General features: G+C 41.2%; 1 protein-coding gene and 1 long non-coding RNA gene across 4 annotated transcripts in view; one reads left to right on the top strand and one right to left on the bottom strand.

Moving 5' to 3' along the window:
• Positions 1-3,603: 3,603 nt before the first annotated feature.
• On the bottom strand, positions 3,604-6,030 carry LOC120308877. The gene is made up of 2 exons (XR_005556950.1): positions 5,663-6,030; positions 3,604-3,958 (listed from the first exon to the last, which is right to left on the bottom strand). It is a non-coding gene; the product is annotated as an uncharacterized LOC120308877 (long non-coding RNA).
• DOCK1 (dedicator of cytokinesis 1) overlaps positions 4,007-15,194 on the top strand; it is a 450,137-nt gene continuing 438,949 nt past the window's right edge. The window contains exon 1 of one of the 3 annotated variants that reach the window (XM_039345121.1): positions 4,007-5,688. In XM_039345121.1, coding sequence (XP_039201055.1) covers positions 5,250-5,688 — 439 coding nt within the window. In that variant the 5' untranslated portion in view covers positions 4,007-5,249. The remainder of the gene's footprint in view (positions 5,689-15,194) is intronic. The other 2 variants (XM_039344947.1, XM_039345028.1) reach the window with 2 other exon arrangements.

Raw genomic sequence — 15,194 nt, forward strand, 5'->3', positions numbered from 1 at the left:
TCTCAAACTTCCACCATTTTTAACTGCTCACTCCATTAGGATGAATCCTTCCTAAGTTTCTCAGACTGTTAAATCACTGAGGCTCCTTCCTGTTTCCTGGGCAGCATCTCTTCCCCTCCCCAAGGGCATTCCATTATGTTCGATACCTGGTTCTCCAGGTTGATAAGTTGGTGCAAGCCCTAGATTCAGGGTGATGTGGGCTACAGCTTCACCTGTATATATTACTTTGATTCCCAAGCTGCTTTATCCTAAATCAGGGATGTCAAACTCACAACATCATGTGATGTATGATGTATTCTGACTTTTTTTCCATTGCCGGCAATGGAGTGGGCATGGTTTCAGCATGATGCTTCTCAACTGTGGGCCGACAGTTTGACACCCTTGTCTTAGATGCTCCTTTTTTGCAGGTGCTACTGAGAAAATGACTTGGGAGAATTGGTACCAGGTTTTCAGAGGTTATCTTTCCAACAGATTAAATTAAGTCACCCTGAATCGTTGGATATGAGATGGGGAGGCAAATAAATAAATTCTTTTGATTTTTAACAATTTCTAAAATTATAGAGATAAATTATAGGCATTTTGTTTTTAGAACTGAAATCATTGAAGTATGTATAGTAGATGATTCACAAACATTTCTTCCTACCCTAATGCAAAAATAATTAATTCAATATATCTCATTAGTTTTTGAACTGAAGCAAACATGTTAATTTATAAACAGAATGGGGTATCTGTTACATTGCCATATTATTGGCAGTTCAGTGATGCAAAGTAGGTGACAAACAATTGAATAGAAAACCTGCATGTACATACGTTAGTCTATATTTGTTCTATGCTGAACATACTAAGGCTATGTTTGCTATTTGCTATGACAACTCATGTTTCGAAACAGAATTAATCTAATATTAACAAATTTAAATATTAAAAATTAATTTTGCTGTTTTCTCACAAGGTTAATCTTTATTTAGCAATCCATATATAGGTGGCCAGACTTGATTAGTCTCTTAAATTCTCCATGAGGCTACTTCACTGTCTTCAGCTAAATGACAATCTGCCTGTCCAACTCTTAGTAGCTGTATCAAAGGTGTGATTCCAAACTATGCGACCAGTTCTTCTTGCCAGTGTATCCCAAGGTGCTTTTTAAAAAGGCAACTAGACTTTACCAAGAAAGTCCAGCTGCTTTTTGGAAAAGCACTTTTGGGACAACCAGGACCTGGATTATTGAGAATCTTCATAGACATTTTTGCCAGTGTGTTTCTAAATTTACTTGAAAGTCTTAGTTTTAAGTTTTAAGATTTAATACTTTAAATATTAACCGGGTAATCTGGTTGAATTTCTGCTTTCATTCAGGCAATCTGATCATGCTTTGAAGTTACCAAAGCTCTACTTAAATATTCCTTCCTGAGAATAATTAGATTGTTGCTCTGAGGTTGACAATAACCCCATGCCTATGAAACTCTTAAAATATGTATTTATTCTCAATGGTTGTCTCCTAAATATTTTATTGAACTACTGAATATAAATGGTTTTAAATTATTAGATTTTAATATTTATATTAAATTCAGTATTTTTATCTTACTGCTATTATATTTGCACTTTATTTTCTTTTTGAATTTGCTGTTATTCGTGTTTTATTAATGACAATCACACTCAAGGTTCAGTTTTCTGTCAGTCAAGTGACCCATAAGTAATTAAAGATATGTACATAAAAGATTATTTTACATACTTCACCAGATTACTTTTTAATTTTTCATGTTTCTTCTCCAATAGTCATTGGAAGAGCTGAAACAAATTCATCATCATATTTTATAGGTCGTGTGGGTGATTAGCTCCTGCAATTAATGTCATCCCAAAACTCCAGGAAAACTTACCAGATAAAAACATTGATATTTGTGTGTGGTGGGGAACCCTTTAGAACAGTGGTTCTCAACCTTTCTAATGCCGTGACCCCATAATACAGTTCCCCATGTTGTGGTGATCCCCAACCACTTATACATCACTGGGTGCCAGGGGCCTGGCCAAAGAAAAGGGGGAAAAAATGGCGGACAGCCTTGTTTGGCGACCCCCGTGAAATGGTCGTTCGACCTCAAATGGGGTCCCGACCCACAGGTTGAGAACCACTGCTTTAGAAAATATAATGTCTGAAATGTGAAACTCTTTGGAATTTTCCTTCCTTTGTTCTCCCTTTTTAAGAGAAACCTGTATGTATTTATTGTGCTTCTCCCGTTATAAGTTGTAGATTCTAGATTTCAGATTCTGAAGGTCAGCTATATTACCAGCCACAGCAGAAATAGCTGAAGCTATTGGAAAATTGAGTGTTAAAACAGTAACCTATCAATGATATTAATGACAATCTCTCATTATAAATTAGTGAAATATGCACCTTAAATTTATTTAAGAAAGTTAGGGAATACTGTTATTTCTTAAAACACTTTATTGCAAAAAAGGAAATTGTGCTCTTGATTGAATTCCTAAACTATAATTAAGTTCAGCATTATTTAAAATTTAGGTTTATAATGCCACCCAGTTCAACACTTGACTCTGGGTAGTATACAAATTAAAAATAAATGTAACCCTTAAAAATGAAATATAAATATGTAGGGGAGCTGAAATACAGGTAGTCCTTGATTCATTGAATGTTTAAAATTACAGTGGTGCTGAAAAAATGGATTTACAACCTCTGCCTGAAGTTATGGCCATTGCAGCAACCCTGAAGTTATGTGATCTGGTACTTGGCAGCCACTTACATTTACGACTGCAGGGACTCTGCAACTCTCCCCACCTAACCCTCCCTTCTAAGTTATGTCCTGTTAGCTGCCCTGCTAAACAGCATTTGTTGGCAGCAGTAGCAGCAAAGGTCTGGAGCTGAAGTAATCAATTGAGCAATCTCAGCCAGCTGACACCACCCCCAGGTCTGTATTTGGTGAATAAGGCTTTCAAAGGATTGCAAGAATGAGATGTCAGCTTGGAGAATGGCTCAAGATGTCCTTGGTAAGGACTGGCACAGCCAGCAGCTGTCTCACACAGGCTGGAGAAAAAGTCAAGTGTGTTGGGAAAGAACTTGTGGAACATAGAGAAATGGCATAAATGGGGTTTTCTGAATGGTGCTAGCATGGAGGGCCATGGTGTGGAGCCTGATGTGACATTTCTTTAATGGCAATAGAAAGTCAATGGATGACGTTGAGGCCTGGGAATGCTGGAAGTTAGTTGAGACAGATGAGAAGGTATTCCCAGTTAAGGAAAGGGCACAATTGGTGACGAATCTGAGCAAAAGCTTTCTGTCTTTGAGTAGGAACTGTGAATCCAGAAGACCAAGATTGCACACCGTTATGTATGGAAAAGTACCACTCCATTCAAAACCAAGTACTAGAACACTCATGCACCAATAGCCATTCAGTTTTGTCACAGTACTGTATATCCCCATGCTCTACTCAATCCAATTTTATTAAACAATCAAATACAAAGAACATTCCAACTCAAATGAACCAGATAAAGAATTCAAAGAACAGGTTGTACCTTTCTGTAAATGTATTGTCTAGAATAGGAAGTGATGCATGGTGTTCCAGATGCAGCCCAACTCTATTTTGTACATCTCTACTGAGAGCATTGGTTGAACACATTAGTTTTTATTTACTAGATTTCACATGGGTTGCTAAAACACACAATAACAAGATTCAATAAATAAACACATTTATGGTTTAGCATGTTTTATAAATCCAGGAAATTCATATATTATGTAAAGGTTGATTTGCTTAAAAATGGTAAAGGCTTTGTTTTTTCATTAAAATCTCAAATTAGGATTGTTTTTTCCTCTCTTGGTTGCCTTCCACGTGCATTATTTTGGTCACATAGATCAGGAAGTATCCTGGTTGCTCTAGAACACCTGTGGGAGTAGCATTCATGCTTTTGGGGCAAGGTTTGGTTCAAATCTTGCAGCATCTGACCGTAACAACTTTTATACCTAGTAGAAAAAGTGAATGGAAAAGAGAAGTGCAAATTGTTCTAAGAAGATACAAGTCATGTAAGAAAAGATGGTTCAATTAATTATAATCAGCACTATTTTTTTTTTACAAAATATGGAGCCATACCAAAGACAGGTTTCCATTCCTTTATGACAATTGATATTATGTCATCTATCATTTTTGCCAAGGATCACTTTAGATAAAAAAGGTGCTATACAATTTATGCATAATCAATTTGCACCAAATGTTTGGAAATATGCCAAGCCTTCTGCCAAAATTCTAACATTTTCCTGTCAAAATCTCTTTCTGCCCTCACTCTTGCATTTACCATTAGGCTGTGTGGTTCTAATATTGCAAAATATCCTGATTCCCACTTACTTCCATAGCCTAAATAGTTAAGATAGTCCTTGACGTATGACGATAGGGACTAGATTGTCTGCTACTAAGCAAGGCAGTTAAGTGAATAACACCCAACCATTTTGCCATAGTTGTTAAAATCATTCAATTGTTAAGTGAATCTGGCTTCCCCCATTGACTTGGCTTGTTAGAAGCCTGCTGGGAACGGCAATCGCATGACTCCAGGACCCTGCAACCATTGTCAATACATGCTGGTTGCCAAGTCCCTGAATTTTTATTATGTGGCTGTGGTGATGCTGCAATGGTCATAATTGCCAGGACTGGTGTGGTTATTAGGTGGGCTTTTTCAGTCTGTTGTAAATTGGAACAATTGCTAAACAAATGGTTGTTAAGTCAACAACAATCTGTACAACTATTGCTGTGGGGTCAAAACTCCCTTACACAAAATGAAAAGGATCAGAACCTAACCCCAGAAACCAATTTGGATATGAGAGGTGGGTGAAAGATCCTCAGCCTTAGAATGAGCTTATCCTGGATGAACCTACTGAGCATACACCATAATGAAGAGAGCTAATAAAATTCGTTGCTTTGTCTGCCACAGAAGTGTATTCGTTGGAAATCCAGATGAAGAAAATGCTTTCCCTGTTCTTAAAAGCAGAGACAAGACGATATGTTTGAATAATAATGTACTGCTTAAGAATAAAGCTGTAAAAAACATATGCACAACTGAAGGTATTTGGCTGAAAAAGCTTAACACCATATCCAGCAACTCCTTTTCCTACTGGTTCAGCCTCTTGCGTTACACGATCTCTCTCCATGCAGGGTTATGGGGGAACCACGGAACCCTCTATATTCCTGGCTGCAGGATTCATTGTCCCGTTCCTTTACTTAAACGAATCCCTTGGGAGAGCATAGCGCGACTACTTGTGGCTAATGGCATGGAAAGGTGAAGCAACGCGGGGCGGTTTCAGAAGGGGGAAGCGGACATGCTCAGGAAGGGAAGCGACTTTTCAAGAGGAGGGGAAATGGGCCTTCCCAGGCCGAGGAAGGATGCTTAACGGCGATAGCTCGGTGGCCGCCGAGGAAGCCTCCTTCCCGTCCGTAGCGACCGCCTGGGTTTCCTATCCAGGCAGGGCCTCCCACTCCCTGGCTCCGCCTGCACCACATGACCGCTCCGTTGCCCGCAAACTTTCTTCTTCTCCTTGTCCCGGGGCGGCCGCAACCGAGTCTGGAAAATGGCGGCTTAGCAGCGTCGCCGCCGCGTCAATCCCCGCCTCTCCGCCCCGGCTTTCCCCGACGGCTGGCGGGCTCGGGCTCCCCTCAGCTATGACGCGTTGGATACCCACCAAGCGCGAGGAGAAATACGGCGTGGGTGAGCGCTTTCCCTCTCCCGCGGGGATCCCTCGCTCGTGGTGCGGCTGCCTGGCTGCTCCCGGCGAACTTCCTTGGAAGTTGAGGCTGCGCGGCTGAGAAGCGGGTCTCGCAGCCAAAGCGAAATCCTTCCCCGCCCCTGACGGGCAAGTGACTCGTCCTTTATCCCTTCTCTACCCGACCGCCTCACTGGGGCGCTTTTGGGGAAGGGTCGAGGCTGGCGAGAGAAAGCGGCTTCATCCCTTCTCAAAAGGCCCGCGCTGATGAGGGGTTGGGGGGAGGGATTGAGGGGCTGTTGTTTCGCTTTACTTCGCAGAAACAGGCGCGCTTCCTCTGCCGAGAGAGACTTCTATTTCCTACCTCCTTTATTTCCGAGTCTTTTTAGCGTCGTTTGGAGTATCTCTTCTTTGATATATTAGTTTTTTAATTGTTTTTCTCTTGATGCTTTTAATTTACACGTCCCCACGTCTTCCAAGAGTTTTTTGTTGGGGAAGTGAGGTCCAACTGAACTGCACTTTTCAGACCTGCAGAACAGAACTCAGTTTCTCCCGACATCCTCTTTCCCCATTACCTGCTGAATTCTCCTTTGAAAAGAAAGGAAGTGGAAATTTCGTATCCACTGTTTTTAAATCTTCCCCCCTCAGATTTATTTTGATATAGAATACATAAGTAGGAATCCCTGTTTGATATTGCTTCTATTTCTGGAAATCTGGCTAGTAATTGGCACCATAAACTGAATATGGAATCAGAAGTTTTTAAAAAAATATTCTCTGCAAATTTCCTGACAGTGAATTATACTTGAGTCCCATCACAGGACACACCGGTATCTTATACTGTAGGAACTCAGCCTGACTTGTTAGTGTTCAATGTTGTCATGAGGAGCCTGCAATTATATTGTCTTGAGCACAGGTATGCAGAAATAAGCATTCATTAGTGTTGAGATTATTACTAGATTAGTGAAACCTTAGTTGATTTATTGCATGATTTAAGTAATGGGTGAAATGAAATAAATCTGAATGAAATGGATTTATTCTATTAAGATGATGGTTACATTAGAAATTACCTCGGAAGTACTATTCTCCACTGTGTGGGAAAAAAGAAGAAACATTTAATCAAAGAAAGGACTTGCCAGATGTGCAGTTTTAAATCTGGAAGTGCAAGGGTACATTATTATCATTCCCATAAGTGTGTGGACAGATCAAACTAAGCCATAGTTTGTTGAATAATCCAAAATTAGGTTTGTAACCCTGATTTATTTCAGGTTTCAAAATACTGCTGTTATATTTGTAGTCTGAATAACAAACTAGGGAGCAATATTTAGGTTGACATATATTTTCAATTTATGCATTTTATGTGTTGCATCCAGAATATTGAATAATTTATTAAATCAGAATTAAGTTCAGAATGAACAAATATACCTTGAGAGCATAGTTTGTAGTTTTCTAGATGTGGCTGTGCTACATTTTTTAGTATTTTCCACTATTGCCAACATTTGAAGAAATGCACATTGTGCCCCCCCCCTGATATATTCAACTACCCAATAAAGAAGCTATTCATAGTTTCTGATGCTTTTTCCAAATCTAAGTAAAAAAATTATAGCAGTAGGATGTTGGGGATGAGGAAAGAGAAGTGCAAAATTGTTTATTCTTCTACTCTCATGCAGCATTTGCATTCACTCAACTTGAGCTCTTTTTCTTTTTTCCCCCTTTCTCCTGCCATGTGTCTGCTTTATTTGTGTGGATTTCCTATGCTGGGAAAGAAACTTAGCTGTTGTATCCTATTAATAGCTTCAAAATCTGATGCTTAGTGCTTGTTTTTAACAATATACATTATCTGTATAGTATCTAATTTCATTCATTAGGACTGTTGAAAGATAATTGAAATAAAGAGCATGAAATTATACAATAGTATTCAGTATTTATATTATTAGTAAAAATAGCAATGCTAAAAAACTTTCATGGTGCATTATTTATGGCTTTGTTTCATGTAATACCTGTCTTGTGCAGAAACCCACCCATTATTTTAACTGTTTGTTGCTATTCTCTAACCTGGTTCACCAAGAAAAGCTATTATTGGTGCTGTGAGATCTGGACTCAAACTAATAAGAGAACTAATTGAGGACAGAAAAAAACCGCTGAAAATTATAACTGCTGCTATCTAATTGTTCTGAGCGCAAATATAATAACCCTAATAACAATTTTGGTTATAGTAATTATCTTAGAATATTGTACCATGCTGTATTTAAAGTATTATTTATGCAATCACATGTTTTGTAAATCAACTATAGTTTATTTAATAAATTATCATTAAGCAAATCAAAGAGCGAATGGGGCCACATTATATGAAATAAGCTACATTTGGAAAATGTATTCTTGTTAAGTTTAGATAAAACAAGTTACATTATCATATATGATTGATGAAACTACATTGAATGGCTCCTATGTACCAGGAATCATACTTTAATTATGCATGGCCTCCGAAGAATATATGCATCTTGGCATCAAAGTGCAAACTCTGCCTCTTAAGTACTTTCATAGCTTGTCACCCATATTTTAATCTATTTTTTCCTTGAATCCATGTGTCCGTGCGGTTAGTTTATAGTTCATTCATTCTATTGTGTGAACCCAAAATTTTGAATTGATTAAATAAACTATGAATGAACTTCAGTTCTTCATTCTCTGATCAGAAGTAATGAATCACAAATATAGATAGTGCTCAACTTAGAATTCTTCATTCAATGACCATTTAAAATTATGGTAGCATTGAAGAAAGGGTCCAGTCCCCAGAATTATGGCCATTGCAGCAGTCATGTGATCAAAATTCATTTCAGGGGTGCTTTAGCTCCTCACCACCATTTATCTCCCCTATCTATGCTCTTTTGGCCCCGCTCCCATCCTTGCCATCTTGTTGCTCCTGCTGCTGCCAAGTCTGCCAGCTGCTGGTCACACACTTCCCTCCCCCGAGGGCACGCATGTGGTTTCCTCATGAAGGTGAGGCTCATATGGCCAGGCTGGGCACAATGCGGTCAGCAGTGAGAACAAAAAGATGGAGAAAGTCAGATGGAGCAGTGGAGTGTAGGGTGTAGAGCAGTGGTTCTCAACCTGTGGGTCAGGACCCCATTTGGGGTTGAACGACCATTTCATCGGGGTCGCCAAACAACGCAGTCCACCATTTTTTTCTCCCCTTTTCCTTAGCTGTGCTACTCCCTTTTATTCTATAGGCATTTGAAAGCCAATAAAATAGACTCTTTTGAATAGAGTCTAATTCTATTGGCTTTCAAAAGCCAATAGGAATTGTCCAGGCTGTCTCTGCCCTGCTGAGCCCGCCAAAAGTCCCAGTCTGCAAACGGTGCTGCACCAGTTGAGTAGTCTTCGACTTACAATCAGTTGAGTAGTCCTCAACTTACGACCGGTTGGGGGTCGCGGCATTAAAAAGGTTGAGAACCACTGGTGTAGAGCGACTGGGCTGGGATGGCTATGGCTTTCTAAATGGATGTGCCTTTGCGCTGCACTCTTGGGACTGGATTTCATGCTGCAAAGGGCTTCATTCTAAGTAGTGCTCAGGGGCTTCTTGCAGCCCAAGAGCTGTGGTGTACCAAGAAACCCCTTTACTTCACACTGCTGGGCTGGATTGGGACTGGGTTTTGTGCTGCAGCTTAGGGGCTTTTTGCAGCCCCAGAACAGCAGTGTGCCAGGAAGCTCCTAGGCCACAGTGTGGCAAGAATTCCCAGAGTTTTGTACTCTGGAGCTTCTTGCTGTCCTGCAAGGCAGGATGCAGGGCAGATTAAAGGGCAGAGATGGGGGAATAGATGGGGAAGGGGAGGAATTGAAGAGAAGCAGTCCTTTACCTTACCAAGGCTCATGACTGGGAGACACAGAGCCCCAAATGGCTTGGTTTGAGGTGGGTCTCAGCTAATGATTGGTGGAATTTAGTTAACGCCAATGGCGAGTGTGGGAAATGCTATTGCTAAGCAATTCAGTCATGTGATGTCTTGCTTTACAATTCCATCATTTAGAGATGGTAATTCAAGTGCTAATTGTGATCATAAGTCCAGAAGTACCTGTAGTTCAGAAGTGATGGAGACATGTATCTGTTTGTAATGTAGTACTGTTATAAGGCAATAAGATATCCGGATGATCTGTGAACAGGGGCTGGTTCTTTAAATAATGTCATTAAAGAACTCCTGTTTCTGAGTTATATTAGTAGATTCCCCCCCATTATCTTCTTGGTTGCAAATGATTAAAGGATATTAATAACATAGGGTTCATTTCATATGTTCTAACTGCTGGTAATTGCTAGAGGTGAACCTTGATTATCCAATTTAAATTAAGTATTTCTGAGGTTCAGATGTCTGTTACTGCTTTCACTTGATTAAATAAAGAATTAATTATACACTGACATTGTTTTCTGATTATTGACAGAAAAGTTTACTTACTTCTATATATACTACTAGGTTTGATTTTTGTGGTATTTATTGCTTGTATCATATCTATCCAGAATTCATTTTGAGGCAATATTTTTAGAAAATATTCTACCAGCTATAGAGTATCTGAGAATTCTTCATCGGGAAAAATTAAGAATTCCACATTTTTTGTGAGCCAATAGACCCATCAGAGAGCACATTGTGGCTAATCATACACATTAATTACCCTGATGACTGTAGTTAATTATAAAATATCTAATTACCAGTTTACCTTTGTCATTTTTCCTGGGAATATAAGTACATTTCCAAACAAGATGTTGACTCTAGCTATCTTTCAGGTTTTTTTAGATGTAGTTGAAATTGTACTATAATTGCTATTTTGACTTAGGCATAAGCTATCATCTTGTCAAGTTTATGGATGATACTAAACTACTCAGTATTGCAAAAAGTCAAATGATTATGAGGAGTTGTAGAAAGATCTTTTTAACCTGGAAGAATGATCAAATGACAAACATGGTTTAATTTAAATAAATGCAACATTATGCATATCGGGGCATTAGACACAAGCAAACACTGATAGGGCTTGGGCTAACAAACCAGTAAAAAGATCTTGGGGAATAGTGGATAGTAAAGATGTAAGCTGGGGGGAGTGGCAGTTGTGAAAAAGGCAGATTTAATTCTAAGGGTTATTAGGAAAATGGTTCATATAAAAATGTCATCTTTGTAATATAAAAATAGTTCTGGTTCCTACATTTGAAAAATACAAATAAACCTGGAAAAGGCACAGAACAAGGGAGTAAAAATTATCGTGGGGCGCAACCCCTTCCATAAGAAAAGGACATTTGAGATTCTTGCTTGGAAAAATAGGTGATTGAGGGGATATACGACTGAGGTGCATAAAATCATTTGTGTTGTGGAGAAAAAAATTGGGTGAAATTTTCTATCATCACTTAAAACACTAGGAAAAGGGTTTGCCTGAAGGTGGAAGGAAATTTAGAATAAATACAAAAAAGCACTTCTTTATGCAGAACATAATTAAGCTGTGGAATTCATTACAAGGTGATAATCACTAACTAGGGAGATTAGATAACGTCATGACACATTAGCACTATCGACCTTAAGGTGTCTGGATCTGGGGCAGCATGCCCCAAATTACAGGTTAAATATTGATGTCTTCATTTACTTGTGAATATCCTAGTGGCATTGGATTGGTCACTGCAAGAAATGAAAAGAGAGACTAAGATGTGCTTTAGCTTAATCCAGCAGACCTATGTATATGTTTAGTTAGCAGGATATCTATTTCCAATTTTTTAAATTAAAATAATTTCTCCAAAATAATAATCAGATAGGATGGGAAGCTTGGCTAGTATCCACAGAAGTCACTACAGGTGGGTGCTTGCTTAAGGAAAGTAATTGGGATTGGAATTTCCATCGTTAAGCAAGGTAGTCTTAAAGTGTGACATCATTTGACTGCACTACTTAGCAACAGCAGTTCTGGAAATCGCTGATTACTGTTGTTAAGTGAGGACTGTAGGATAATTAAACAATGATCTCACATGATCACAACTTCTGACTCCCTGCCAGCTTCCCTTTGACTTTGCTTGACTAAAGCTAATAGAGAACATTGACAAATTGGCAGGGAATGTTGCAAATCACCATTATGTAATCAAGGAACATTGTTATAGTTAAAAATCTGATGTAAGGGATGGTGGGGGAAGTGATGTGATGGACTATGATGAAGTGGCAATTTCCTAGGAAGGAAGCACATTCAAAGGAGAAGAGCGTGATAAAAGGCAATACAATCTTTTATAATGCCTAGAGCTGGATCAGAGACGGAGGAAGACAATTAGAGTTGCCACTCCCTAGAATCTCCCAGGATATATTCTTTAGGGCCGTGGTGGCGAACCTATGGCATGCGTGCCACAGGCAGCACGCAGAGCCATCCCTGTGGGCACGCGCGCCATTGCCACAGACATGAACGCAGGGTCGGGCTTCTCCTCTCCCCCTCTCCACGCATGCAGAGTCTGGGAACAGTTGCGAGAGCTGGGCGGAGTGAGGGAATCTATAAAAGGAGCAGTTTTGACGGGAGACTGAGTGAGTGGTCTTTGAAAGCGACCAGTGGTAGGTTTCGAATCATTTAACAACCGGTTCTCTGTCTTGCCTTACCTCCGTCTTGGTCGGGCTGGGCTGCTCGGGGGGGTCGGCTGGGGTGGGGGCAGGAGGATGGGGGTCATCAGGTCCCGGCTGGGGGAAGATGAGGGGATCTGGCTGGGGGGGGGCAGGAGGACCTGGACATCTCTGCGGAGGAAAGCCGAGCCTCTCAAACACACTGCGGTCACAGAGGATTGCATAGAAGGGGCACTGAGCTGGGGGCTGGGGGGGGTGGCCGGCAGGGGGGAATCAGAGCTTCCATCTCCCTTCTGCAGTGCAGCCCCATCGGCATGGGCGGAGACAGCCCCGGGATGGCCAGAAAGGAGCCCTCACCTGGTGTGGGGCTTGTCTACACGGTGGCTCTGATGGGTGTGGCGGCTGCTCCTACTGCTCTGAGCCCCTTGACCGACCCAACCATGCAGGAGGCAGTGGCATTGATCCCTGCATCTCTAAGCCTGGCTGGCAGCAGATCTGGAAGCGAAGCTGTGCCGCCCATCCTCGCATTGCTAGAGCGCGAGATCGGCTACTTTGTCAGGCTGCTAGTGAGCAGCCGAGGTGGCTCCAGACTCCCAGCTGCTCCTCCACCTCCTCCTGCTTCCATGCATGGTTGACCAGTTGGAGCAGCAGCAGAAGCCACCCCCATCAGAGCTTCAAGTGGATGGACCCAGGCCGGCCAAGGGCTTCCTACCAGCCATCCTGGGGCCATCTCCACTCACGCTGATGGGGCTGCCATGATGCAGGACAGCCAGCAGGCTGTGGCTGCTGAGGGACACTGTCAGCCCCCATGTGCTCACTGGCCTCATTGTGTGGGGGCCGATGGTGTCAGGCAGCAGATCCGGAAGCAAAGCTGTGCTGACCATCCTCGCGCTGGTGGGGGCAGCGGCAGTGGGGGAAGTCAGGATCTGGCATGTGCCATTCTTTTCCGCTGCTGCCTCACATTGTCCCACATGCACGGGGGGGGGGGGTGGGTATGCGCCACAGCTCACCTTCCCCCACTGCTGCCTCCACCAGTGCGAGGATGGGCAGCACAGCTTCAGTTCCAGATTTGCTGCCGCCCGGGCTTGGCGATGCAGGGATCACCGCCGCCGCCTTCTTCCCTGTGGTTTTGGTTGGTCAAGGGGCTTGGAGCAGCAGTAGGAGCACTGGCCTCTGTGTGTGGAGGCTGATGGTGTCAGGCAGCAGCTGCTCCAGTCCCTGCCTCGCCTTACCTTGCCCCACAGCAATTGGCACACCTGACTCGCCTCACCTCACAGGATGAGCCACCGGCCCACCCGACAGAGACCCCCTGGATCTCCCCTAACTCTGCCTGGCCCCCACAGGCATTCCCACAAGCATCATCGAGGTGGCCATACCCACCATGGCCACACCTTCCCAGTTGGCCGTGAGCACCGCAGCCATGCCCATCCAGTCGGCCATGCCCACCCCGCACCCGGCGATAAATAAATGGGTTGCAGTTTGGGCAGTTGGTCTCTAAAAGGTTCGCCATCACTGCTTTAGAGTGAGTAGTATTTGTTTAGTCTAGGAAGATTCTGTCTATTGGTGTGAGCAAAAAAGAACTGAACTTTGGCTGGATTGTTCTGTGTCATTCTTGGGCTGCGTCAGCCCAACAACAATTACCGCTTGTTCTGCAGTTGCAAGTTTGAACCGTCACTGAACAAATGGTTATTAAATGAACACCACTTATACACTGGGATCCAAGAAACAAAATGGTTGAATTATATGGAATTCTACAGGTTTGGGAGTGATAGAATGCACAGTGCATTGGAGTATGCAGGAGTCTGTACATAGCATCTGTCTATAATCCATTTAAAAATTGTACTTTTCCCAGATTGCACAGCATCTGGAGGAAACTGCACAGCTCTAATGCAAAATTCTCTTAAGTTGGACTTGATTTCTATGATGACAGAGATACACATGTAGTTGATACAAATTATATTCGAAAATAATTGAATATTTTAACAGTCTTTCATGCTTTTGTCTTAGTAATGTTCACAGCTTCTCTATTAGAATTTAATTAGTATTTGATAGAAAAAGTGAGAGATTTATGAATATATTCTGCAGTGAAATATTTTTCACTTCTTTAGTGTACCTGAATCCAATTTATGTTCATTTGCATGTAAGTTCTTTCTGAAATGAATATATGTTAGAATGTATTTTAATTAACTAGAATATAAATACAGTATCTAAGGCAGAAATTTTCTTCATAAAATGAAATCTTAGTAAGACAATGCAATATATTGTGGATTACTCCTTTAACATTACTTGGTGCTATTTCTGTGATTGTTTTGCTTGTTTTTGACCTAGTATATATATGCTTGGCACTGTGATTTGAAAATTCTGACTTATTGCTTAGCATCATGTATGAATGCCACCAGTTGAGCTTTTTCTAAAAAAAATGTTATATTGTTTAGTGTGACAGGAAAATTCAGAAATAGAATTGGGTGGGCAAGAGGGACGGAGGGTTGTCTAGTGCTTTACAAACTTCAACTTGATGGGTTAAGACAATGTGTTAAATTCAAAACTATAGTGTGATGTTTGAAGCCAACCCAACATCCAAACTACATAGATATGCAGTGTTGGAAGACAGGACCGTGTTTCATACTTGAGCTATAATGTAGTTTGTTTGATTTTGACTTAGCATATTATGCAAAAGCAAATAATTGTGATTGATTCAATACATTTGAATAAAGAAACCATGGCTTAGCACAGTAAGAATTAGACCAAAGTATCTTGACAGATGCAGAATTTATATACAAATAATTATAATATGGAACTCATAGAAGCTTATTGTTAAACTGCTTATTGTAGGGATGTTACCACAGCTGTTTTCATGGCAGTCATTGTAATTTCAGTTGGGATATTCTTCCAGGTCCTGAACATGTGAGGCTCTGGTCTCATTTGAAACAAGCAACTTTTTATTCAGGGTAATTTAC

The sequence above is a fragment of the Crotalus tigris genome, unplaced genomic scaffold (assembly GCF_016545835.1).
Source record: "Crotalus tigris isolate CLP2741 ecotype Arizona unplaced genomic scaffold, ASM1654583v1 scf7180000017536.10889498, whole genome shotgun sequence".
Taxonomy (NCBI): Eukaryota; Metazoa; Chordata; class Lepidosauria; order Squamata; family Viperidae; genus Crotalus; species Crotalus tigris.